The sequence below is a fragment of the Hemitrygon akajei genome, chromosome 6 (genome assembly GCF_048418815.1).
Source record: "Hemitrygon akajei chromosome 6, sHemAka1.3, whole genome shotgun sequence".
NCBI classification, from domain to species: domain Eukaryota; kingdom Metazoa; phylum Chordata; class Chondrichthyes; order Myliobatiformes; family Dasyatidae; genus Hemitrygon; species Hemitrygon akajei.
The window spans coordinates 98,636,079-98,663,103 of record NC_133129.1 but is presented as its reverse complement, the minus strand read 5'-3'; the positions used below and the strand labels follow the sequence as shown (position 1 = coordinate 98,663,103).

Here is a 27,025-nt window from a genome sequence, read left to right as displayed (position 1 = left end):
TAACTATTGTAACATTCCCTCTTTCTATCTCCCATTCATCCTGGCTACTAATTGGAGGCCTCTATATAACTCCCATTTAATGCAAGTTCGCTGATGACACTAAGTTAGGGGTTATGGGTTACACATTTTTAAGTGCAGGTAGTACAAAGGCTAGCTGTAGATACATGAGGATTCATCCAGTGTTGCTGAGGGAAAAGGTTGCAGAAACACCAGTCATGATTTCCAAATATTTATAAATTCTGATTAATTAATGTCTTTAGATCAGAAAATTGCATTTTTATTCCCTTTGTCTCAAAAGTGGGTAGGAATGCACTCAGTATTACAGACTAATCAATTTCACCCTGGCAATGGGGAACATCCTAGTGGCAATGATCAAACTGGATTAATAGTCACTTGGACAACTGCAGACTGATTAAAGTAAAAAATGAAATTAATTTTAATTACATGAAAGGAAAAAATGTCAAAATAAGGAAATAGTGTTAAACTGATACACTGTCATCATTGGCAGCACAATATGTAGTTCTGGTCACCTACCTGATCTGTAAATTCCTGCGAGAAGTTTTTGTATACGTCTGATTCCTTATCCTGCAGTTCAGGTGAAAACCTTAGGTTGATTATTCTGAGTGTGACATCAACGGTGACTTCAACTTCAACTGTAAATCATCAGTTACAATTTGGTCAATGACACATCAGTCAAGGCTTTATCTGATATGGGAGATAAATGTTTTTCAATTTTGACACAATAAGTTGAAATGAACTGGAAATCATTGCCTGTGAGGATGGTGCTGGCAGATTAACTTTGAGAAGTGATGTACGTGGAAGAATGAATGTTTGCAGTGTTTAGCAGAATTAGAAACTTTTTTTCGGTGAACTGCCACGATGATAATGTGTCATATTTCTGTCTTCTGTTAGGTTTGTTGTCCAGAAAATCTATTCTGTGTTTCTTTTTGAATATCAGCTAATTGAAAAGCTACTTTTTGCTAAATGCATATGATCATGGCTGTTTCCTGACGTGAGATATCCTAATCCATATGCTTCGAATTCCACATCAGATACGATACTGTAGTCATTAGTGAGACTTGGTTACAGGAAGGTCAGGACTGGCAGCTCAGTGATCCAGAGGTCCCTTGTTTTAGATGTGATAGAGTGGGAGCAATAAAAGGGGGAAGGAGCATTACTAATCAACAAAAAATGTCTTGGCACTGAAAACAGACTGGAGAGCTTGTTTAGTGAGGCTTGATGGGTAGAACTGAGGAATACAAAATGTAAGAACACATTAATGTGATTACATTATAGACCACCCAACAGTCTGGGGTTAAGAGGAGCATATTTGTAGAGAGATTGCAGTCTATTGCCAGAAACATAAGGTTATGATAGTAGGTGATTTTAACTTTCTACATATTGACCTGGACTGCCAAATTGTAAAAGGGCTGGATGGGGAAGTGTTTGTCAAATGTGCTTGGGAAAGTTTCCATAAACAGTACATACTGTAGAAATCCCAACTAGATCTCCTATTATGGAATGAGACAGGGCTGGTGACAGAAGTTTGTCAGAAGAGGTGAAGGAGAATCCTAAGGGCTTCTGCAGAAATGTTAAGATCAAAAGGGTTGCTATGGAAAAAAATTGTCCTCTGGAAGCTGAGAGTGGTAATTGCGTGGATCTAAAAGAGATGGAGGAGACCTTAAGTTTGTTTTTTGTATCTGTATATACTCGGGAGACAGACACAGAGTCTAAAGATGTGAGGCAAGGCAGCAGGAAGGTCATGGACACTATACTGATTACAGAGGAGGAGGTGCTTCCTGTCCTGAGGCAAATTAAGTCAAGTCAAGTCAAATCACATTTTATTGGCAATTCAACCATAACTGCTGGTACAGTACACAGAAAAAATGAGACAACGTTTTTCATGAACATGGTGCTTCATAAAACAGTACAAAAAGTACACTGAACTATGTAAAAACAACACAAAAACTACACTAGACTACAGACCTACCCAGGACTGCATGAAATGCACAAAACAGTGCAGGTATTACAATAAGTAATAAGCAAGACAATAGACACAGTAGAGGACAGTCCAGGCTCTGGGTATTGAGGAGTCTGATGACTTGGGGGAAGAAACTGTTACATAGTCTGGTCGTGAGAGCCCGAATGCTTCGGTGCCTTTTCCCAGATGGCAGGAGGGAGAAGAGTTTGTATGAGGGGTGCGTGGGGTCCTTCATAATGCTGTTTCCCTTGCGGATGCAGTGTGTAGTGTAAATATCTGTAATGGCGGGAAGAGAGACCCCAATGATCTTCTCAGCTGACCTCACTATCCGCTGCAGGGTCTTGCAATCTGATATGGTGTAATTTCCGAACCAGGTAGTGATGCAGCTGCTCAGGATGCTCTCAATACAACCTCTGTAGAATGTGATGAGAATGGGGGGTGGGAGATGGACTTTTCTCAGCCTTCGCAGAAAGTAGAGACGCTGCTGGGCTTTCTTTGCTATGGAGCTGGTGTTAAGAAACCAGGTGAGATTCTCTGCCAGATGAACACCAAGAAATTTGGTGTTCTTAACGATCTCTACCGAGCAGCCGTCGATGTTCAGCAGAGAGTGGTTGCTCTGTGCTCTCCTGAAGTCAACAACCATATCTTTTGTTTTATTTTAATTTAGATGGATTAATCCTGGGTTGACAATGTGTTCCCTCAGACCTGTGGGAGGTTGGTGCAGAAATTGCAGGGGCCGTAGCAGAGATATTTAAAACATCCTTAGCTATGTGTGAGGTGCCGGAGGATTGAAGGATAGATATTGTTGTTTTGTTGTTTCAGAAAGGCTCTAAGAATAGGCCAGGAATTAATAGGCAGGTGAGCCTGCCATCAGTAGTAGGAAAGTGATTGGAAAGTATTCTAATTGACTGGATATATAAGTATTTGGATAGACAGGAACTGATTTGGGATAGTCGTCATTGCTCTTTGCATGGTAAGTCATGTCTAGCTAAGCTAATAGAGTCTTTTGAGGATGTTACCAGGAATATTGATGAAGATCAGGCACTGGATGTTGTCTACATGGACCTCAGTAAGGCCTTTGACAAGGTCCCATATGGGAGATTGTTCAAAAAGGTTCATTTGCTTGGTATTCAAGATGAGGTTGTAAATTGGATTAGACACTGGCTTCATAGAAGAAGCCAGAGGGTGATTGTTTCTTTGACTGGAGGCCTGTGACAAGTGGTATGCCACACGGATTGGTATTGGGTCCATTGTTGTTTGTCATCTGTCCAACAGTCTGGATGATATTGTGGGAAACTGGATCAGTAAACTTGCAGATGGCACCAAGATTGGGGTTGTAGTGAATAGCGAGGAAGACTAACGGAGCTTGCTGTGGGATCTGGACCAGCTGGAAAAACAGTGAACCCAGGAACACACACACACACACACACACACACACACACACACACACACACACACACACACACACACACACACACACACACACACACACACACACACACACACACACACACACACACACACCCTTAGTGAAATTTATATATTTTTATCATATATTTTAATGTGCTGCTGTTGCAAAACACCAAACGTCATGACATGTACCAGTAATATTAAACCTGATTCTTATTTTAATTCAGATTCTGAGAGAAAAGAGAGCTTGTTCATCAGAACTGATCAGTTAAGTGAAAACAAGTTAAATTGCAAGGGTTGGAAATCTAAAAAAAAATAGAAAATGCTGGAAATTCTTTTCATATCAGGCAGTGTCTCTGGAGAGTGAAACATCACCACCTCTATCTATGGGTTGATGATCCCCTGGCGTGAAAAGCCACTGACCGAAAAGCCAATACCACTCCCTTCCCATATGTACAGTAGCACGCAGCTCACTTATTACCCCCAATTTTGCCTGCATTGCACCAGAACTAGACAGTTCTCACTCAAATTGGAAAAGATGGCTGTTTGAAATGACTTGGTTTAAAATAGAGCTTTGAGAGCTGCAGTGTGCTTGGACAGTAGATGACATGTTGTTCCTTGAACTCATTGGAACAGTTTGAGACTCAAACAGTCAAAGTGGAAGTGAGTCAGAGAATTGAAATGTTAGTAACTGGAAGATCAAAGCCATTTTTTGGGAAGGAATATAGAATAGTACAGCACAGGAACAGACCAAACTAATTCAACTCGTATTGAAAAGCATAACTAAACATCCTGTCTGCCCACAAAATGTCCATATCACTCCATTCTCTGCACTTTCCTATGCTTAAATACCACCATCTTATTTGCCTCCAGTACCACCCCTCGGATTATGTTCCAGTCACCTTAGGCAGTAACTGAAGTTGCAGTTGTGGAGCACTTTGGGACCAGTGAACATAATTATATTAGTTTTAAAATAAATATGGCAAAAGATAGTATAATTCCACAGATTCAAGTCCTGAACTGGAGCAGGGCCAGATTAGAGGGCATTAGGCAGGTTCTAGCTAGGGTTACCTGGGTAACTCTAAAAGGTAAGTGGGAGGCTTTATAAAAGAATTATACAGCAGGTTAGGCTGAAGGGCAGACATATCAAGTGGATAGTCTGGTCAGGAAAATGAAGGAGGCATGTGTCTGTCTGAACCGCTGGAGCTGCTTGTGGAAAATTTAGTCAAAGGGTTGTTGTTAGGAGGAAGTTACGTAACACCATTAGCCTTTGGCAGACAATACAGAAATAGTGATGGTTTGACACACACAAAGACCAAAATGAAAGCATGACTGAACCAAATAGAAAAGCCATATTTCCTGTCAGCAGCACGGGCAGGGTGGATTTTCACCGTCTGTAAAAGCTTGCTCATTCAGGCAAGGCAAATGATCATGACTTTGATCACAGGAGCACTTTGTGTTTAAAATATAATTTTGTTTATTCAAGGTGAGATATGAAAAGGTGGTGGTGTTCAAATGACCTGGGAACCTTCGTACACAAATCACTGAAAGTAAATACAGATTGAAACTCTCTGGTCTGCAATTCTGTGATGCAGATCGTGGATTCCAGCATGGTTTTCATTTTTTGTTCCAATGTGAACTAATGAGCTAATTATTACCAAGATATAAAATTAAGTAAGATCTGCACTAATCTATAACTTACTAACCTACCAGTGCACCTTTGCAACCCCATCTGACAGTATTTCCATCTTACAGAATCTTCAGGTACAGAAAGTTTTTGAAATTTTTATGCAACCCACGTGGTATCTAAGTGACAGTGCTTAAAACAAAACCGTTCTGCTTAGAGGAATTGGACCAGTTTTTCTTAGGGCCTGGACTAGACAATTTCATCCTGTATCAGGCACAACTAATAATAGAAAAACATATGTTATCCTGGTCTTTGTTGCAGGTAGATTTGTGTTGAGAAATCTCTCTCAGTGATACATCCAGGTGAAATTGCATATGAAATACTGTGGTCTTCTAATCCAAGGAAGGCTGTATTTCTGATCTTCTGATTGAGGGAGTGCAGCAAAATTGCTCCAGGTTGATTTCTGTATGGGCATATTTGTTGTCTGAGGAGAGGTTAAGCAGATTAAGTAATTTCTGTCTAAAATTTAAATGATTTAGTGATGATGTGATTGAAATGTAGAAAATTCTAAATAGCTTCCCAGGATAAATAGAGTTAATATTTCTCTAGAGCCAAAAGATCACAGTCATAGAGCATAAGGTTGTCCATTCTGGATAGAAATCTGTCCTTACCCAGAGTGGAGTGAATCTTTGGAATTCATGAGCTGTGTAGGCTTAATTGCTGTGAATACCCAAGTGAGAAATTAACAGAGACACAGGAGACTGCAAATGCTCAGAAATTGATACTGTCATGTTTTGTAGCTTCAAACATTAAACTAATTCAGAGGAAGACATGGGAATCCGAAATGCAGGTCTAATTTTGAGTTTACTCTAAGCAAGGTGTGCACATATCTGTTGCAATGAGCAAATGAAGCAAGCCCAAGTGTAGGACACAGGCACAGAGATTCAGTTAGGATGCTTACGCGGACGTGAACGTTGAACAGCAAACAGGAGGGATCTTGACACGGAGCCTTGACACAGAGAGACGGAGTTTCATAGGTAAATCTTGAAACTGGAGCAAAACTTAGAACAGACGGTTCTAAGTGGCCGGGAAATGCTAATTACCATACAGGCAAAACCAATGATCTGGCAATTAGTGGTTGTAATGCTGGGGTTCTTATGCTGCACGTCTTGATGGAAACCAGGTGTGCAGTCATCAAAGAGAATTAGAAGCAAATGGGAAATTAGCAATCAGAACCGTGGCACAATCAAAGGAAATTAGAAGAAGGATAGGGAATTAACGATCAGGATTGTGACAATAGCCCCCTCCCCCCCAACGGGAGCCTCCAGGTGATCCACCAGGCTTGTCTGGATTGTCTCGTTGGAAATCATGGAGGAGGGAAGGGTCCAGGATGAAGAAGCGGGGAATCCAGGAGTATTCCTCCGGGCCGTATCCCTCCCAATTGGCCAGGTACTGGAGGCCTGTCTCGGTGGTGCATATCCAGTATTCGCCAGACTGTGTACACTGGGTAGTCGTTAATGATCTGGGCGGGTGGAGGGGGTTTGGTAGGAGGGCACAAAGGGCAAACAGATACAGGTTTTAATTGGGAGATGCGGAACATGGGGTGAATATGCATGGATCCAGGCAGTTTGAGTGTGACCACCGAGGGGTTGTTGACACTCTCAATCTCAAATGGTCCCAGGTAGCGAGGGGTGAGTTTCTTGCATTCATTCTTGAGGGAGATGTCTTTTGATGAGAGCCAAACCTTCTGCCCAGGCTGATAATTTGGAGCAGGAATTCGATGGCGATAAGCAATCCTCAGGTTGCGGTCGGCTGAGCGGAGTAGCGCCGCGCGTGTGTCTTTCCAGATCTTGCAGCACCGGTGGAGATGGGCCTGAACAGAAGGCACAGCAATGTCATCTTCATGTGCGGGAAACAGATAGGGTTGGTAACCAAGGGAGCATTCAAAGGGAGACATTCCGGTGGCAGTGCTGACCAGGGAGTTGTGGGTGTACTTGACCCAAACGAGATGGGTGCTCCAGGATGACGGATTGTTGACGGATATGCAGCACAGTGCTGCTTCCAAATCCTGGTTTGCTCATTCTGTTTGACCATTAGTCTGCGATGGAAGCCAGAAAACAGGTTTACTGAGGCTCCAAGGGCTTGGCAAAAGGATCCCCAGACTTGAGAGATGAATTGGGGCCCTGGTCAGAAATAATGTCAGAGGGAATTCCATGAAGGCAGAATACGTGATGAACAAGGAAGTCGGCTGTCTCATGGGCTGTAGGCAGTGTGGGAAGGGCTACAAAATGCACAGCTGTGGAGAAGCGGTTCAGCACGGTGAGTACGGCAGTGTTCCCATGTGATGGGGGTAGTCCTGTAATGAAATCCAGTACAATGTAAGACCATGGGTGGCTAGGGACAGGTAGGGGACGAAGAAACCCAGCAGGTGGTGGGAGGCTTTTCCACAGGCACAAACAGAACAGGCAGAGACGAAGGAGCGAGTGTCAGCGTCCATGGAGAAATAACTCTTCAGAAGAGGCAGAGTTTGATTGATTCTGGGATGGCAGGCGAAACGAGAAGTGTGCCCCCACTGAATAACCTGAGACCAAACCAAGTCAGGCACAAAGAGGCGATTGGAGGGTCCATTTCCTGGGTCAGGTTGAGTCTGTTGGGCCTCTTTGACTATGGATTTGATCTCCCAGGTGAGGGCAGCCACCACACAGGATGGTGGAAGGGTGGTCTCGGGGTTGTAAAGGCCCTCCTTAGAAACCTATTGACAGGAGAGAGCATCGGGCTTCCCGTTATTGGACCCCGGATGATAGGTGAGTGTGAATCTGAAATGGCCAAAATATAATGCCCAACGGGCTTGGTGGGAATTCAGGCGTTTGGTGGTTTGGATGTATGCGAGATTCTTGTGATCAGTCCAGATGATAAAGAAATGTTCTGCTCCCTCCAGCCAGTGCCTCCGCTCCACCAAAGCGAGTTTGACGGCCAGTAACTCCCGGTTCCCTACATCGTAGTTCTATTCGGCAGGGAATAACCGGAGAGAAAAGAAGGCGCAGGGATGGAGTTTTTGGTCTGGGCCAGAGCTTTGGGAAAGGACCGCTCCAACCCCAGAGTCAAAGGCATCAAATTCCACAATGAACTTTCGAGAGCGGTCAGGTTGGACCAGGATGGGAGCAGAGGTGAAACACCTCTTCAGCTCCAAGAAGGCTGAGTCTGCATCAGGGTCCCAGTGAAAAGGGGTCGCAGGAGAGGTGAGTTGAATAAGGGGTGCTGCCACCTGGCTGTAATCCCTGATGAAGCGACGTTCGCAAACCCCAGAAATCACTGGAGTTGCTTGAGTGTCATGGGTTTTGGTCACTCCACCACCACCCGGATCTTTTCGGGATCGGCCCTCACTTGCCCACTCTCGATGATGTACCCTAAGAAACTGACTGAAGGAACATGAAGTTCACACTTCTCAGCCTTCATGAATAGTTTGTTCTCCCAAAGCCACTGCAGAACCTGATGGTCATGGTGGATGCGTTCCTGAAGACTGAGGGAGAAGATTAAGATGGCGTCCAAATAAACAAAAACGAAATGGTTAATAAAGTCCCTAAGGACATCTTTTATCAGCTTCGTTTATCAGGGCTCGGAAGACGGAGGGGCACTGGTGAAACTGAATGGCATGACCAGGTATTCAAAGTGACCAAGTGGGGTGTTAAAAGCTGTTTTCCACTCATCTCCCTTCCTTATCCTGACCAGGTGGTAGGCACTTCATAGGTCCAACTTAGAGAAGATGGTGGCTGCATGAAGGGACTCGAAAGCAGAGTTGATAAGGGGCAGTGGATACTCATTCTTTATGGTGATACTATTCAGGCCACAATAGTCAATGTAGGGGTGCAGTGAACTGTCTTTCTCCCCCACAAAGAAGAAACCTGCGCCTACAGGGGAAGATGAGGGTCGGATAATGCCAGCCACAGGAGAGTCACCTAGGTAAACCTCCATTGCTTCCCTTTCTGGTCGGGACAGGTTATACAGCCGACTGGTGGGTAGAGGGGCTCTGGGGAGAAGGTCAGTTGCACAATCATAAGAGCGGTGTGGAGGCAGGGAAAGAGCCAGTTGTTTGCTAAACACTTCTCTCAGATCGTGGTACTCTGCTGGAACCTTGGATAGGTCGGGGGTCTCAGCAGCAGACGAGGTCACAGTGATTTTCACAGGGGAAAGGGCCGACTGTAGACAAGTGGAGTGACAGAATGGACTCCAGCTGGCTATTTTCCCGGTGGACCAGTCAATGTGGGGATTATGGCGGTTTAACCAGGGATAACCAAGAACTATCGGAGCTTGAGGAAAGGAAATTAGGTTAAATAATACCTGTTCCCAAAGGTTCCCAGAGAAAAATAGAGACAGGGGTGGTGTGCAGTGTGTGACTCGGTCCAGAAGTCTACCGTCCAGTGCCCGGGCTTCCAAAGGAGTACTCAACGGCTCCCGAGGAATTCGGGCCCGGGAAGCTATGTTTTCATCCAAAAGGTTTCCCTCAGCTGACAGAAGTCAGGGATTGTTGGTTGTAACGTAAAGTAGCTTGGATCTGCATCCGGGTTTGGGGGATGAAAGAGAATGTTGTCTGGCACACCAGGGTCTCCCTTTCTACTGGTGAGCCCTCTCTTTTGGCTGAAGGGAACAGGTAGCACAGAAGTGGCTGGACTGGCCACAAAAGAGCCTGTCCAACATTCTCCTGGGGTGGTGGAAACGGCTGGGCTGGGAGCTACTCTAGAAGCAGGAGGAGAAGAGAGGCTTGTGCTGGTGGAAGACAGTAATGAGTGCCGTGGAGTGGCCAAAGTTGGTGGATGACCATTTCTTTCTCTATGCCGTTCTCAAAGACAATTGTCCAACCTGGTGGCTGGAGAGATCAATGAATCCAGGCTGTTGGTGTCATCCCTTGCGCCAACTCGTCTTTCACCATCTCGCTGAGACCATTCCAAAATGCCCCTTGGAGTGCCTTATCACTCCACCCCGAGTCGGCCGCTAACTTCCGGAACTCCACAGAATATTCAGCAACACTTTGTGAGCCTTGACAGAGAGTGAATAAATGCTTGGCGGCATCTTTACCATGGACGGGGTGGTCAAAGATCTTTCTCATTTCCACGATAAAGGTGTGGAAAGAAGAGCAGATCTCCGGTTGATTATCCCAGACAGCTGTAGCCCAGGCTAAGGCACTTCCCCACAACAACCCATGATATAAGCTATCGTTGACTTGTCCGTGGAGTACGTGGACGACTGCTGTTCGAACACCAAGGAGCACTGCAGAAGGAAGGCCCGGCACTTCCCTAAATCCCCAGCGTAGTGTTCTGGTTCAGGTACATGCGGCTCTCTTGGCGGGGGTGTTGCTCACACGTAGGGGGTTGCCACTACAGACCATCTGGACTGGTTAGACAGAGTTCCAGGAGTGGATGGGGTAAGATGAGTGGATACACGGTCCACCTGGTCACCGATCTTTGTTACGTTAGCAGACAGGGAACAGAGGTTTTCCATGACCTCCTGGAGAATTTGATCATGTAGACCCAGTAGGGAGCCCTGGTTGGCAAGTCCGCTGGGTCCATTGTGGCCAGATCGTTCTGTTGCAATGAGCAAATGAAGCGAACTCAAGTGCAGGACACAGGCACGGAGATTGAGTCAGGATGCTTACATGGACGTGAACGTTGAACAGCAAACAGGAGGGTTCTTGACATGGAGCCTTGACACAGAGAGACGGAGTTTCATAGGTAAATCTTGAAACTGGAGCAAAACTTGGAACTCACGGTCCTAAACGGCTGGGAAACATTAATTACCACACAGGCAAAACCAACAATCTGGTGACTAGTGGTTGTAATGTTGGGGTTCTTATGCTGCAGGTCCTGATGGAAACCAGATGTGCCGTCATCAAAGAGAATTAGAAGCAAATGGGAAATTAACGGTCAGAACTGTGGCACAATCAAAGAAAATTAGGAGAAAGATAAGGAGTTAATGACCAAAACCATGACAATATTATGTGGTATCGTGATGACATATGCAATTAATGTATTTTTACTTCCAACTCATAATTAATTATCTAAAGGATGAGGAATACTTAAAACATATATATACAGTACAAAATTACTCAAATATAACAAATACTAAATACATAGCAGGTAGTACTTCTGATATAAAGAGAGTGGGAATATGAGGTTTATTCAGAAAAAATTGCTCTGAAATATGATCTTAATGAATGGTGGAACAGACATGAGGGATCGAGTTGTCTCCTATCACATGCATTATTTGATTTATCAACATCCTATTTGCATGGAATGTGCTAACAGAACTTATATGTATTAAATGTGTTACACAAATGTAATAAATGATATATCTGAAATTGAGCAATTTGCACTTGGATCACCCAATTTTATTGATCAGTTGGTTGAAATTCCATCAGATGACATACATACACTTTGCTACGTGCAGTGACATTTCTGGGAGAAAAGAATGGTAGGAAGCCAGACTTTTACATTCCAAAAACTTTTCTGAGTTTCAGGATAGAGGTAGATGGAGTTTTGTTTCACTCATATAGCAAGAAGAAAAGTTGAGTAGCAGTAGCATCAAAACAAAAGCCCCAAAATAATGCAAGTCATTTGAAAATGGACTCACCAATTTCAATTTCATCATCAAGAAATTCACAGAAGGACCCTTCATAGTGATTTGGGCAGTCACATTGTTCACCATCCCAGATCCCTCCATTCTGGCATGGATTTTTTTCTACAAAGCAGATAATAAGTTTTTTATTTAGGCTTTTATTTAGATAATGTTCCCAATATAAGCACTGTCTACAATCTACTAGAAAGCGTAATGCACCTGAAAAAGTGTATGAAACTGTCAGTAATTTGGGATTATGCACCATTACGAAACCAGTGAAGAGGAGAGGAGGAACAACATGAGGGCACTTCTGAATAGAGAGCTTCGGCTTGGTTATGGGCAGAATTAGTCTGGGTTGGTTAATGGGGAGACAGTGGGCTTCATTAGGCAGAGTACTGTGGTCTATGGGTCTGAGAATATCAACAGTGAAAGGGTGCAGTTACGAAAAGAGGAGAGTGAGCCCATTGGATGGAGGTGGGTATTCTGTATAAATACACAAACATTTTAAAGATTAGCTTTATTTGTCAAATGTACATTGAAACAAAAGTAAAATGCATCAACGTTTGAGAGTTTTGCTGGGGGCAGCCAGCAAGTGTAACCATGCTCTGTTGCCAGCAGTCTGCAAATCAGTGAATTTGAATGACTAAAGGGCAGTGGAAGTAGACACACCAATTGTCTTTGCTCTTGTTATGTGCTTGAAGGAGATGGAGATGGCCAATTTGCGAGATTTTGTGAACTATGAATGAATTCTTGCTCTGGGATATCTACTTCAGAGCAATTGAATGTGGACACAAGGACTTTCAGCTGATGATCTGCCGAACCTGAGTCCATACTCAGATGAGTAGCTATTTATTATGTAAAGTGTCAGGCTTGCCAGAGAAGTAATCTGTAATCTCGTTAGACTCAGCATCTGGGTCACCGAGTGTACCTGGTTTGAACCAGTTAGAGTTGAAAGGAACAAAGGCACGATGCTGGGGAGCAGGGACCATAGAACATTGCTGGTTGTCTCCCTGGACCAAAGCCAGTACGAAGGTGACCCAGGTAGTGTCAGGTGAACTTGGGCCGATTTGATGGAGATGGATTAGTTGAACTAATAAGCAACATCAGAAGAGTCAGGAGCTTCAAATACGAGGCAGCGATAACTTTCCAGCAAACAGAGAACAACCAACACAGATGAGGAGGACCCCACAGACATGTGGATATCGGGACCCTGAGGAATGCCTGGTCAGCGGAGACTGCTTTCTCGATTAATACATTTTCTCTTCATTGATTGCTCATAGAGGGTCAGGGTGTGCACACAGATAATTAGTTTGTGAACTGGCATGCTTTTTAATTGAGGCAATAAATGTTACTTATCAGTAGATACAGATTCTCTCTGTTCTCTCTGATCATTATTACAAAAATATAGATCCTTATAACAATGGTAAGCCCACAACTCACTAACCTTAACAGCAGAGGAGGTTTTAAATCAATAAATAAACGGGGTGGGGGTGGTTGCAGAAAGAACATGCAGTAATGAAGGGAGATTTTAATCTTCATGCAGATTGGATTGATCATTTTTCTACTGGTTGCTATGAGAACAAATTCATTAAGTACATTTAGAATAGTTTCTTTGACCAACCAGAGAATAAGCTCAAGAGATTTGACATATCAAATTTCAAAGATTCAAAGTACAGTACATGTATTATCAGAGCATATTTGCAGTATACAGCCTGAGATTCACCTTCCCACAGACAGCCACCAAACAAAGAAACACCATAGAACAACACACACAAAATGCTGGTGCAACACAGCAGGCCAGGCAGCATCTATAGGGAGAAGCGCTGTCGACGTTTCGGGCCAAGACCCTTCGTCAGGACTAACCGAAAGGAAAGATAGTAAGAGATTTGAAAGTAGTGGGGGGAGGGGGAAATGCGAAATGATGGGAGAAGACCGGAGGGGGAGGGATGAAGCTAAGAACTGGAATGGTGATTGGTGAAAGTGATACAGAGCTGGAGAAGGGAAAGGATCATGGGACGGGAGGCCTCAGGAGAAAGAAGGGGGGGGGGGGAAGCACCAGAGGGAGATGGAGAACAGGCAGACAACTAAATATGTCAGGGATGGGGTAAGAAGGGGAGGAGGGGCATTAACAGAAGTTAGAGAAGTCAATGTTCATGCCATCAGGTTGGAGGCTATGCAGCTGGTATATAAGGTGTTGTTCCTCTAACCTGAGTTTGGATTCATTTTGACAATAGGGGAGGCCATGGACAGACATATCAGAATGGGAATGGGATGTGGAATTAAAATGTGCGGCCACTGGGAGATCCTGCTTTTTCTGGCGGACCGAGCGTAGGTGTTCAGCGAAATGGTCTCCCAGTCTGTGTCGGGTCTCACCAATATATAAAAGGCCACACCGGGAGCACCGGACACAGTATACCACACCAGCCGACTCACAGGTGAAGTGTCGCCTCACCTGGAAGGACTGTCTGGGGCCCTGAATGGTGGTGAGGGATGAAGTGTAAGGGCAGGTGTAGCACTTGTTCTGTTTACAAGGATAAGTGCCAGGAGAGAGATCAGTGGGAAGGGATGGGGTGGATGAGTGGACAAGGGAGTCACATAGGGAGCGATCCCTGCAAAAAGCAGAAAGAGTGGGGAGGGAAAAATGTGTTTGGTAGTGGGATCCCATTGGAGGTGGCACAAGTTACAGAGAATTATACGTTGGACCTGGAGGCTGGTGGGGTGGTAGGTAAGGACAAGGGGAACCCTATCCCGAGTGGGGTGGCGGGTGGATGGGGTGAGGGCAGACATGCAGGAAATGGGAGAGATGCGTTTGAGAGCAGAGTTGATGGTGGACGAAGGGAAGCCCCTTTGTTTTAAAAAGGAAGACATTCCAGTCCTGGAATGAAAAGCCTCATCCTGAGAGCAGATGCGGTGGAGACGGAGGAATTGTGAGAAGGGGATAGCCTTTTTGCAAGAGACAGGGTGGGAAGAGGAATAGTCCAGGTAGCTGTGAGAGTCTGTAGGCTTATAGTAGATATCAGAGATGGAGACAGAAAGATCAAGAAAGGGGAGGGAGGTGTCGGAAATGGACCAGGTAAATTTGAGGGCAGCGTGAAAGTTGGAGGCAAAGTTAATGAAGTCGACGAGCTCAGCATGTGTGCAAGAGGCAGCGCCAATGCAGTCGTCGATGTAGCAAAGGAAAAGAAACATCCCATAGAACCTGTTCAAAGAAAACAAGAAACACTTAATACCCAAGAAAAGGAACAAGTCACGGAAGCAGTAAAAACTCTGCAAAAAGCAGAGAATGTAAAACATCAAAGCGCAGAGTCATTGAAACAGACTAGGAATGTTCAGTTTAGTTCAGTTCAGTTCAGTTCAATTTAGCACTGTATCATTTGTTGACTGCAGGCCGCAGAGCCAGTCTGCCCTGATCAAATTCGCATGAAAATAGCAATAAAAAAGGATTAACCAGACCCAGAAACACATCATTACATAAACGACAAGAGTCCAATACACAAATTGCATCAATTAAACTTTGCCCAAGATTCAAGACTCCGGCAACATCGAGCAAGAGGAAGAGAGAGAGCCAGAGAGAGACTGGTCATTTGCAGTCACCTTCCTCTGGGATCTGTGAGCTACAAGCAAGAGTGAGAGAGAGAGTAGTCACATGCAGACACCCTCCTCTGACAGCAGCAAGCGAGAAGCAGACAGAGACCAGTCAAACGCAGACAGACTGCACTGAACACCCGCTCGCCTTCTGCTCTCGGCCTTGTCAATTTCAGTTTTGCTTGTCGCTTTAATCGGCAAGAAATGGAATCCATCATGGTCTCACGCTTTACCTCCAGGCTTCTTGGCCTCCAGGCTGCACACTTCGCTCAAAACTTCACTGAAATCCCTCAGAGATAGCAAACTGACAGATCACTCAATCAGCTCAAAGAAACAGCATCAAAATGTGAATCCCACATTCCAATTGCAGCAGAATCATATTTGAAAGACAAAGCAGTAATAAAAGAATTAGTTTTGTGAATGGTTTGAAGGTCGCCACTTTTGAGCACGTTGTTTGCTGATGCCATTTTCAATATGCTAGAAATCATGTGGAAACCACACAAAGTTCTGGAGGAACACAGAACTCCATGCAACATTTATGGAGGGAGATAAAGTGTTGACCTTCTGGGCCAAGAGCTTTCATCAGGACTGGAGAGGAAGGAGGCAGAAGGGAATCAAGGATTATGACAAAGACAGGAAAATGGGCTTGAACATCAGAAATGCCACTGTCCCATTGAATAACAATAGTTTCTGGAGAATGAGTTGTTTCTGTTTAACAATGTGGAAAATCTCACAGGTATATCTCATCCACAAAAGGCAGGATTATCCAAGCTGCTAAGTATCACCTATTCAGTCCAATCAGACTTAATCTCATTCTTTGGCAAAACGAAAGAGGTCATCTATATTTCTATTAACTGATAGTCACCAATACCCTGCTGACAGAGGCCATGTTTGGCTAAATTTAGACCACTCAGCTCCATACCTCAACATTGCCTTGGACCTAACATTGACCAAAGAACTGAATTCCAGAAGGGAGACATATGACTTGACATTAAGTCAGCATCTGATTGAGGGCATAATAGAGTATTCTTCACTTGTCTGTATCGATACATATCCAATAATACTAAAGAAACTGGATACTATCCAGGAGGCTGCTTTCATCCTTGTTGGAGACTTTAGCCAAGCATCACTGACCAGAGCTTACCTGAAGACACACGGGAAAGAAGCATACTCAACACTGCTACTCCCCTTTCTGCAACGCTTACAAAGCACTTCTCTGCCCTCCGTTTGGAGAGTCTGATCATTCCTTCATCTTGCTCCTGCCCACCTACAGGCATAAATTGAAGCAGGAAGTGGCCATAGTGAAAACTATCCACTTCTGGTCCAACCAATCAGACTCAATGTTACAAGACTGCTTTGACAGCGTCGCCTGGGAGGTACTTCACACTACAAACATCTCTGAATACACAGAGGTGGTCACAAGCTTCATTTGGAAGAGTACTGAAGACATTGTTCACCACAAATTGGTCCAAGTCTACCCAGACCAGAAGCTTTGGACAAACAGTTGCTCTCAGTGTAAGGGATAAAGCCTTTGCCTCTGGAAACCAACAGGAGCATAAGAGAGTCCACTATAGTTTATGTAGAGCCATCAAGATAGCAAAATGACAACACAGGGACAAAATCCAGTCACAGCTCTGTGACAATGACACACGCAGCGTAAGGCAAGGACTGCACACCATCGCGGACTTCAAGAGGAAACGCAGCAGTACAGCTAACATTGCCTCCTCTCTCCTGGGTGAGCTAAGTGATTTTTATGCTCGATTTCAGGTTGATAGGATTGACCCACCAATGAGACTTCACCTCGGTCATCCAACGTGTCACCAGCTGCACAGCAATGGGCCCAGATGGCATCCCAGGGCGGGTCCTCAAAGTGTGTGCTGTACAACTGGCTGGTGAGTTCATGGACATTTTTAATCTCTCGTTCTCCTAGTGTGTAGTGCCTTCCTGTTTCAAATCATCCATCATTGTCCCTGTACTGAAGAAAACCAAGGCAGCCTTCCTGAACAGTTGGTGATTTGTTGCACGCACCTCAGTTATAAGCAAATACTTTGAGAAGCTGGTTAAAGACTACGTCTGCAGCATGCTACCACTCACACTGGGCCCCCTACAATTCACCTTCTGACAGAACTGGTCTACCAATGACATCATAGCCACAGCACTGCACACCGTCCTCACTCACCTGGAGAAGAGGGATGCATACGTTAGCATGCTGTTCCTGTGCTACAGTTCAGCATTCAACAGCATAATTCCCTCCAGACTTGACAGGAAGCTCAGAGACCTCGGCCTCCACCCACCTTGTGCAGATGGATCCTAGGCTTCCTATCAGATCACCAACAGGTGGTAAGTATGGGCTCTTCTCACCTCTGTCCCACTGACCCACAACACATGAGTCCCTCCCCCAAGTTCGTGTCCTGAGTCCCCTCTACTCCTTTTACAACCACAACTGTGCTGCCACACACAGCTCCAATCTTTGATTGGCCTTATTTCTATCAGTGATGAGATAGCCTACAGAGGAGAGGTTAACACCCTGACACAGTGGTGCCAGGATAACAACCTCTCCCTCAGTGTCCTAAAAACAAAAGAGCTGATAGTAGATTACAGGAGGAACAGAGAGGCTCAGCCCCATCAACATCAATGGGTCTGCAGTTGAGAGGGTGAGTAGATTCACGTTCCTCGGTATACACATCACTGATGATCTCACCTGGACTGTACACACTGGCTTTGTGGCAAAAAACCACAACAGCATCTCTTCCACCTCAGGTGACTGATGAAGTTCAGCTTGGGAACTCAAATCCTCAAGACCTTTTGCAGGGGCACCACTGAGAGCATTCTTACTGACTGTATCACCAGGTGGTATGGGAACTACACCAACCTTGATCGCTGGGCACTGCAGAGAGTGGTATGGACTGCCCAGCACATCTGTGGGTGTGAACTTCCCTCCATTGAGGATATTTATTGGAGCAGATACAGAAAGAAGGTCGGGAAGATTACTGGGGACACCAGTCACCCCAACCATAAACTGTTTCAGCTGCTTCCGTCTGGCAAATGGTACCACAGCATTAAAGCCAGGACCAACAGGCTATGGGACAGCTCCTTTCTACAAGCCATTAGACTTATTAATTCTCATGTCTGTACATTGCAACAGAGTCATAATGCAGATTTTTACTCCCTCACATTGTGGGTTGGATGTAAGATTTAAATATATAAATAATTACACAAATAAATAAATAAACAAACAAACAAACAGGCCATTTTATCAGCAACTTATTCACCACATAAATTATTTGTGGCTATCCGCACTGTTGCAACACGGCTGCAGTGTGCTATCTACAAAACGCATTGCAGATACCTGCTAATCATTATCAACATTTCTCAAAACCATGGCGTCTAACCAGGCACATATGCAGCAAGTGTGGAGTAATATGGCTACTTGTAGATTTACTGTATAATGCACACCTTTCTCCATCGTCGTATTGACCTCCTGGAAAATCCCCACTCAACAATGATGTGAGAGTTGCTTCAACGGATGGATTGTAGAAATTGAAAACAACGGCCCAGTGGTACCACCTCAAGAACAGTTGCAGACAGGAAATGAATGGTGGTCTCACCAATGACACCCGCAACCCAAAAAAATAAGAATTGAACAATAATTCAGAAAGTGGAGCTAAATTACAAAGTGCACATATTTGTCCTTCTGTTCGAGGGATCAATTAAGCAAACTTGGCATCAAGAATCCTTACTTCAATTTGGAATCAATTGGCATAGGATGAAAACACACCACTGGTTGGTGTCAATTTGTAACTGGCACTTGGCTGCACTGTCAGGAACTTCAGGGCAAGAAAAAGCCAAGACCAAAGACCCCATTGTCAGGGAATGATCAAAGACCACATCTATCTGGAAATCTCAATGAGCAGTGAATTCACATCTAAGATATTGTATTACAGTGATAAACTGTTTTCTATTACAAGCATAAATGATGTTCTGCAGACAAACCTTTGGTCCCAGTCTTGAGCCTCAACTACTCGCTCCACATTGAATCTCTACGTCTTAGTACCAAATCATTGCAACAGCCTGCAGTAGATCTCTGCTAGGCCTCAGTTATCAGGTGAAAGGAATAAGATAAAGGTAGTTTACCTGAACTGGACACTGTAGTTGCTGAACTGACCTCCGTGGTGATCTTCTTGGTTGTACTGATCATTGTTGTTGATGTGCTGGCCGGCACATTGGACAGTGTGGGTTTGGTCGATGTAGCAGTCAGATTGCTTGATGGTGTGGTTGATGTGGTGGTTTGAGTACTGGACTCTGTGGCAACCTTGATTGTACTGCTCCTTGTTGATGGGTTGGTCACTGTGGGAGACACACTGGCGGCTGCAGTGGACACAGAGCCTAGTGTAGTGCACAATGTGCTGAAGAATGTGGTGGGTGCACTGGCCGGTGTGGAGGACTGTGTGATTGGAATACAGATCATCGTACAGGTCACTGGACTCATGCTGGTCACTGTGCTTGACACTGTGGTTACAGTGCTAAGTGGTGTGGTAGGATATGTGCACAAGGTGGTCGATATAATGGATGCTGTGGTGGGTATGTTGGTCACAGTGGTTGATGTGCTGGTCAGTGTACTGGTCACAGTGGTCGGTGTGCTGGTCGGTGTACTGGTCTCTGTGTGCGATGTTCTGATCGGTGTACTGGTCACTGTGGTCGATGTGCTGGTCGGTGTACTGGTCTCTGTGGTCGATGTACTGGTCGGTGTACTGGTCTCTGTGGTGGATGTGCTGGTCGGTGTACTGGTCTCGGTGGTCAATGTGCTGGTCAGTGTATTGGTCTCTGTGGTCGATGTGCTGGTCGGTGTACTGGTCTCTGTGGTCGATGTACTGGTCGGTGTACTGGTCTCTGTGGTCGGTGTGCTGGTTGGTGTACTGGTCTCTGTGTGCGATGTTCTGGTTGGTGTACTGGTCACTGTGGTCGGTGTGCTGGTGGGTGTACTGGTCTCTGTGATCGATGTGCTGGTCGGTGTACTGGTCTCTGTGGTCGATGTGCTGGTCGGTGTACTGGTCTCTGTGTGCGATGTTCTGATCGGTGTACTGGTCACTGTGGTCGATGTGCTGGTCGGTGTACTGGTCTCTGTGGTCGATGTACTGGTCGGTGTACTGGTCTCTGTGGTGGATGTGCTGGTCGGTGTACTGGTCTCTGTGGTGGATGTGCTGGTCAGTGTATTGGTCTCTGTGGTCGATGTGCTGGTCGGTGTACTGGTCTCTGTGGTGGATGTGCTGGTCGGTGTACTGGTCTCTGTGGTGGATGTGCTGGTCAGTGTATTGGTCTCTGTGTGCGATGTTCTGGTTGGTGTACTGGTCACTGTGGTCGGTGTACTGGCCAGTGTACTGGTCTCTGTGGTCGGTGTGCTGGTTGGTGTACTGGTCTCTGTGTGCGATGTTCTGGTTGGTGTATTGGTCACTGTGGTCGATGTGCTAGTCGGTGTACTGGTCTCTGTGTGCGATGTTCTGGTTGGTGTACTGGTCACTGCAGTGGATGTGCTGGTCAGTGTACTGGTCTCCGTGGTCGATGTACTGATCAGTGTACTAGTCTCTGTGGTTGATGTACTGGTCGGTGTACTGATCTCTGTGTGCAATGTTCTGGTCGGTGTACTGATCTCTCGAGTCGGTGTGCTGGTCAGTGTACTGGTCGATGTTGTGGTTGGTGTACCTGTTACTGTGATCGATGTAGTGCTTGTTGTTATGGTCCCTGTAGTCGTTGTGGTTTCTATGCTGGTGTCTGTCGTTGTGGTGGTTTTGCTGGTTGTCACACAGACCCATACGCACTCCTCTGTGGTTGATTCACTCGTCAGTGTGCTGGTTCCTCTGGTTGAAGTGCTGGACTCTACACCGGGTGCTTGTGTTGAAGTAATGCCAGCATTGTACGTCTTGTACTTTGTTTGGGTTTTGCTTAGTTGAAAGTCAGAAAATCCTCCAATCACTTGAATAAAGCAAAGGAAAAGAGCAACAGTTTTTAACGGTTTCCATTTTGAACATTTTCACATGGCACAACTAATCTTGGAGAAAGCTTTATCTGTATATTTTTTCAAGTTTTGTAATAAAACTAACTGAAAGAATATCACAGATGAACCCAAAACATCCAAGTATACATATCAAAAAGAGGGGGTGGGGTGGTTCCGCTGGTAAGACTTGATATAGGATTGGAAGGTGTCGAACTCTGGAGGGTAGAGTTATATTGCAAGGGTTAAAAAAACTTTGATGCAAGTCACATACAGGTGTGTAAATAGTATCCAGGATGTGGGGTGCAAATTACAACAGGAGATAGGAAAGGCATGCAAGAGAAGGCAGGAGAACGAAGTTCAGAAAGGAATAATAAATCAACCACGATGAAATGTTGGAGCAGACTCGATGGTCAGAATGGCCTACATCTGTCGCTATGTCTTGTGATATTTATCTGTTATTGTTGACAGGGTATTGGTAATCTTTGCCTTGATAATCCAGCATTTAACAGAGAAATGGAATTTCAGCAGTCCTCTTTTATTGGAGAGGAATCGATATCCAAGACAAAACTTCTCAATACTCTTTTGTGCCTCAGCTGAGTGTTGTAGCTAAATTCAGCTGCTAATCATTAAATTAAATTCTGAAATGCCAGAAAGACCTGGGTGTCATTGTGCATAATAAGCAAAAGGTTTGTTTGCAGATACGGCAAGTTATTGCAAAAAGTAACAGTAGGTTCATGGCTTTGAGAACTGAGTATAAACGTATGCAAGTTATTCTCTGTTGTGTGTGATGGTGTTGGTTCTCCTTTATCTCAGGAAGAATGTTCAGGGAAGAGTTTCATGACTAATTCCAGAAAAGAGCGAGGAACAGTTGGACAGGCAAGGCTCGTGTCTGCTGATATTTAGCAGTAAGTAGGTACTCTGAGAGATCTTGACTAGGTGATTCAGCAATGTTTAATATCATTTCCAGTACACAAGTGTAAAGGAGGATGAAATAATTGTTACTCCTGATCTGATGCAGTATATAAAAACAAGATAAATAAAACAATAATACAAACACAATAGATATAGATAGATAGATAGATAGATAGATAGATAGATAGATAGATAGATAGATAGATACTTTATTCATCCCCATGGGGAAATTCAACTTTTTTCCAATGTCCCATACACTTGTTGTAGCAAAACTAATTACATACAATACTTAACTCAGTAAAAAATATGATATGCATCTAAATCACTATCTCAAAAAGCATTAATAATAGCTTTTAAAAAGTTCTTAAGTCCTGGCGGTAGAATTGTAAAGCCTAATGGCATTGGGGAGTATTGACCTCTTCATCCTGTCTGAGGAGCATTGCATCGATAGTAACCTGTCGCTGAAACTGCTTCTCTGTCTCTGGATGGTGCTATGTAGAGGATGTTCAGAGTTATCCATAATTGACCGTAGCCTACTCAGCGCCCTTCGCTCAGCTACCAATGTTAAACTCTCCAGTACTTTGCCCACGACAGAGCCCGCCTTCCTTACCAGCTTATTAAGACATGAGGCGTCCCTCTTCTTAATGCTTCCTCCCCAACACGCCACCACATAGAAGAGGGCACTCTCCACAACTGACCTATAGAACATCTTCAGCATCTCACTACAGACACTGAATGACGCCAACCTTCTTAGGAAGTACAGTCGACTCTGTGCCTTCCTGCACAAGGCACAGAATATAAATACATATAAATAAATGCATATAAATGCAGAAGATAGTTTCTATACTTTCACTCTATTTACATAAAATGACTCTTGGTACAAGAGTGTCTGTACATAATGTAACTTGAGAGGAAATGATAAAGTAGTGGTTGTGTGCTGGGTTCGTGGGTGGAGTATTGATTAGCCTTACAGTCTGAGGATAGTAACTGTTTTTGAGTCTGGTGGTCCTGGTGTGGATGCTACATAGTCTTCCACCTGATAGGAGTGGAACGAACAGTCCATGAGCAGGGTGGGGGGGAATCCTTCATGATATTATTGGCCTTTTTCCATATATAGATGTAGAGGAGATGTTATTTCATCTTACAGAATGTATAGCTAGGAGGTCACTGTTTTAAAAAAAAAAAGGTTTATTGATTTAAGGTGTAGATGAGGTGAAAATTTATTCTCTCAGAGTTGGGAACCTTTGGAACTCCCTTCCTTGATATACGGTGAAAACAGTTTTTGGGGAAAGGCTGAGAATAGATTGGAACGTGGTGATGTGTTTACAGTTTGATCAGGCATGATTTTATTTAATGTGAAGGGGCATGAAGAAGTGAGTGGTTTATTCCCCCTTCTACCACATGTATTTTTCGAGGACGTTTTTAAGGATAGGACAAGGAATGAGGGAATCCAGATATATTAATAGTTTGGAGTTATTTGAATTGAGATCAGGAGTTAGCAGAAGGTGTTTGAGAGTTTTTACTAGTATTAGAAAGTGCCAAGTGTTTTAACGGTTTAGGGTCATTTAACTAACAGTGGTTAGAAACTCTGGGAACTATTTTAACCAAATCCACTACATGTAACTTTAGTAGGGTATTTTAGTCAGTCTCTTGTTATGAACCTGACTTCAGGTTTTCAGTTAGCTGGAGTGTAAAAGAATTAACTAACACCCTTCCTATTTTGATTGGTTGCATTCAGAAAACCCACAACTGAAACATTACATAATTGACGGGGTTCTTTTTAACTGATGAAAATAAAAATAGTTTCCAGACTGAAATAGTGAAAGAGACAAGCAGTTTGATTTATCAGCTCCATCCTGTATTTATTATTCAGTCAATCGGGTTCTTTGTATTGTTTGCTTGACTGGGGAGAAGTGAACTTTTGCTCCAGCTTTCTGTATATCCAAGGTTTATCTATCCTCTTCACACAGCACCTGAAACTCATGCATCCCATTCATATCGGCAACAATGTCTATCACAGGCTTCAGATAAATTCAAATGCAAATCTCACAAAAATAATTTTAGAATATAGATTATATTGAAACTTACCTAAGACTGTAGCAAAATAGAGACAGCAGTAATATATAGTGTTTATCCTGCATATTCCTCTTTTCATTTTAAAATCCAAAACAAACCCAAACCTGAAGGAAACAAAAAAAAGGACTAAAATTGGAACTCTAGCTTTTCTCTTTCATAGGTGTCTTCAATAAAAACAAGACACAGTTCAAAACTCTGGTGACCAATTGTCTGCTGCAGTGGAAATTGTGAAAGCAGAAACTAAATTGTGCCGGTCTATAATCGCTGACCTTTGCATCTCGGAATTATGTAAATCTTACACCAAGCCCCATAATTCAATAAGGAAGTTATTACCCCAGAAAATGATGCGGATAAGAAATAGAACTATGTTCACTGCTGCTTCCAGTATCCAGTGGGAGATTTACACAATACGAACACTCTTCGCTGGACATTGCTTTCCTTTGCAATACCTGAGCACCATTTTGTATTTCATTGTTATTTTATAATTGAGCACAGCTCTTCTCATCCTTTAAAATATGACAGTTGTCAATGCATTTTGTAGCCTTGAAATACTGGGTCATGTCATAAAATAAATTGTTTTGCAATTCTCAGAACAGATGTAAACTGAAAATTTTATTGTTTCCCAGCTGACTGTGTTTGCCCATGATCACTCCCTTACCTGGTTTCACTTATTCACTAGTTCAAAGTGGAGGTAGTATATGTTACATTAAGAGTTACTTTATTGCATGTATTTACAATAAAACTGAAACACAACAAAGTTTTATGAAAAATAATATACAATGGATTCTGGTAATTGGGACAAATCATGACCAGTAAATTTTGGACCAATTAAGCAGCTGCCCAAATTCAGAAAGTTACATGAAAATAGTTGAAAATATTTAAAAAAGACAAACTACTATTTCACTGTGTAACAGATTATGTATTTAAATGCAATACAGAACAAATGAGAACACTATCAATGCTACTACAGTGCTAAAAAAACTGTGGATTAGTTTCTAATTGTTATCAACAGAGGAAATCATCCAGTGTACGCTTTTGATTGACTAGAAAGTAACAAAATCAGTGCAGATAATGGACTGTCTTCTAATAGTTCCTTTAGATGGTTATATCCTCCAAATCTTCATTTTTATTGTAACATTTCAGATGATTGTCAATGCCATCAAATTCTTCATAGTTCCTATCTTGCTGAAGTAGTGAAATTGTTTCATTTTCACTCATAGTCATATCTGGTATCTCCAAGCATGAATGCTTGAAACCCATGAGCAAAACAGTTTTGAATTGTCTTGCTGCTTATTCTTCACCAACTATCAGTGTTAAAAATCACTTTTTTAAACTCAAACACACACAACTGAGGCTATTTTAAAACATTCTTCTCTAAGCATTGTATAGTTTTTAACAGCCACACAAGTGCACTGAACTGACGCTAGTTAGAACATTGGCATAGTGTCCCAAATAAACAAAGGGAATCCTGGCTCATTTCTTGTTTAGTTTTTGTTCTTTAATAGTTGTCCCAAATAAGCAACAGACCTAATTAATCAATGGCCCAATTATCCAGAATCCACTGTATAAATAAAGACTGTCGAACAACCAATGTGCAAAAGAAGCAAAATTGTGCAAATAGAACACTCAGCAGTCACACATTATCATTAACCCTCTATATTCCATCACAGACAGGGAATAATACTGAGAACATGAGTTGTAAATAGTCCTTGAAATTGAGTCTAGGGTGTAGAATCAGATCAGCGTGTGTGAATGAAGTTATCCATGGTGGTTCAGGAGCCTAATGGTAGTAAGGTAATATCTTCCTGAACCTGGTTGTGTAGACCTATGGATTCTCCCCCACATGCCCAATAATAGTAGTAGTGTGAAGAGAGCATGGCCTGGACTGTGGGGTTCTTTGATAATGGTTGCTGTTTTTTTGTGGTAGCACTCCATGTAAATGTGCTCAATGGTGGGGAGGGCTTTGCCTGTCATGGACTGGGCTGTATCCGCAACCCTCTGTAGCTTTATCCATTCCTGGGCATTGGTTTTTCCATACTAGTCATTCCACCATCTCCTCTTCACCTATTGTCTGCCAGCTGCTGCCTCACTCATCCATTCCCCCCTCACATCTTTATACTGGCTACTTCTACTGCACACTCATGGTCCTGGTGCATGGTCTTAATGTGAACTCCAAAATCCCTCTGTCCTCCAACTTATCCAAGATCCTGACAGTTTAATGTGAAAGACCGACCCTGATTTGCCTTTCAAAACTACAACATCTCAAAGTTAACTGAATTAAATCCATTTGGCATTCCTCGGCCTGATTGCCCAGCTGATCAAGATCCTCCTGCAATTCTTGATAACCTTCTTCGCTGTCTACAATGCCACCTTTGTAAGTGTCATTGGCAAATATAAATCATGTCTCATACATTCTAATCCAAATCAGTGATATTCATAACAAACAATAATGGTCTCAGTACTGATCCCTGTGGCATAGCAGTAGCCGCAGGCTCCAGTCTGAGAAACAACCTTCCACCATCATGCTCTGCTTCCTACCATCAAGCCAGTTGTGTATCATTTTAGCCAATGCTCCCTTGCAATATAACCTTCTAGAGCAGCCAACCATGTAGAACCTTATTAAAGGCCTTACTGATGTCCATATAGACCACATCTACTACCCTACACTGATCACCCTTCTTCATCATTTCCCATAAAACTCAGATCAAGTCTATAAGACATGGTCTCACACACACAAAGCCTTTCTGACTGTCCCTAATCAATGTCTGCCTTTCCATATTGATGTATATCCTGTCCCTCAGAATCTTCTACAGTAGCCCACCCACCATAGATG

At 43.6% G+C, this 27,025-nt stretch overlaps 1 protein-coding gene across 1 annotated transcript in view; it reads right to left on the bottom strand.

Moving 5' to 3' along the window:
* The window catches only part of LOC140728746 (mucin-3A-like), a 77,343-nt gene extending 57,553 nt beyond the window's left edge, over positions 1 to 19,790 (bottom strand). Inside the window, exons 1-3 of the mRNA XM_073047693.1 lie at positions 19,347 to 19,790; positions 11,643 to 11,750; positions 535 to 653 (exon numbers count right to left, since the gene is read on the bottom strand). Of these exons, the coding sequence (XP_072903794.1) occupies positions 535 to 653; positions 11,643 to 11,750; positions 19,347 to 19,701 (582 nt within the window). The 5' untranslated portion in view covers positions 19,702 to 19,790. The remainder of the gene's footprint in view (positions 1 to 534; positions 654 to 11,642; positions 11,751 to 19,346) is intronic.
* Positions 19,791 to 27,025: the final 7,235 nt, after the last annotated feature.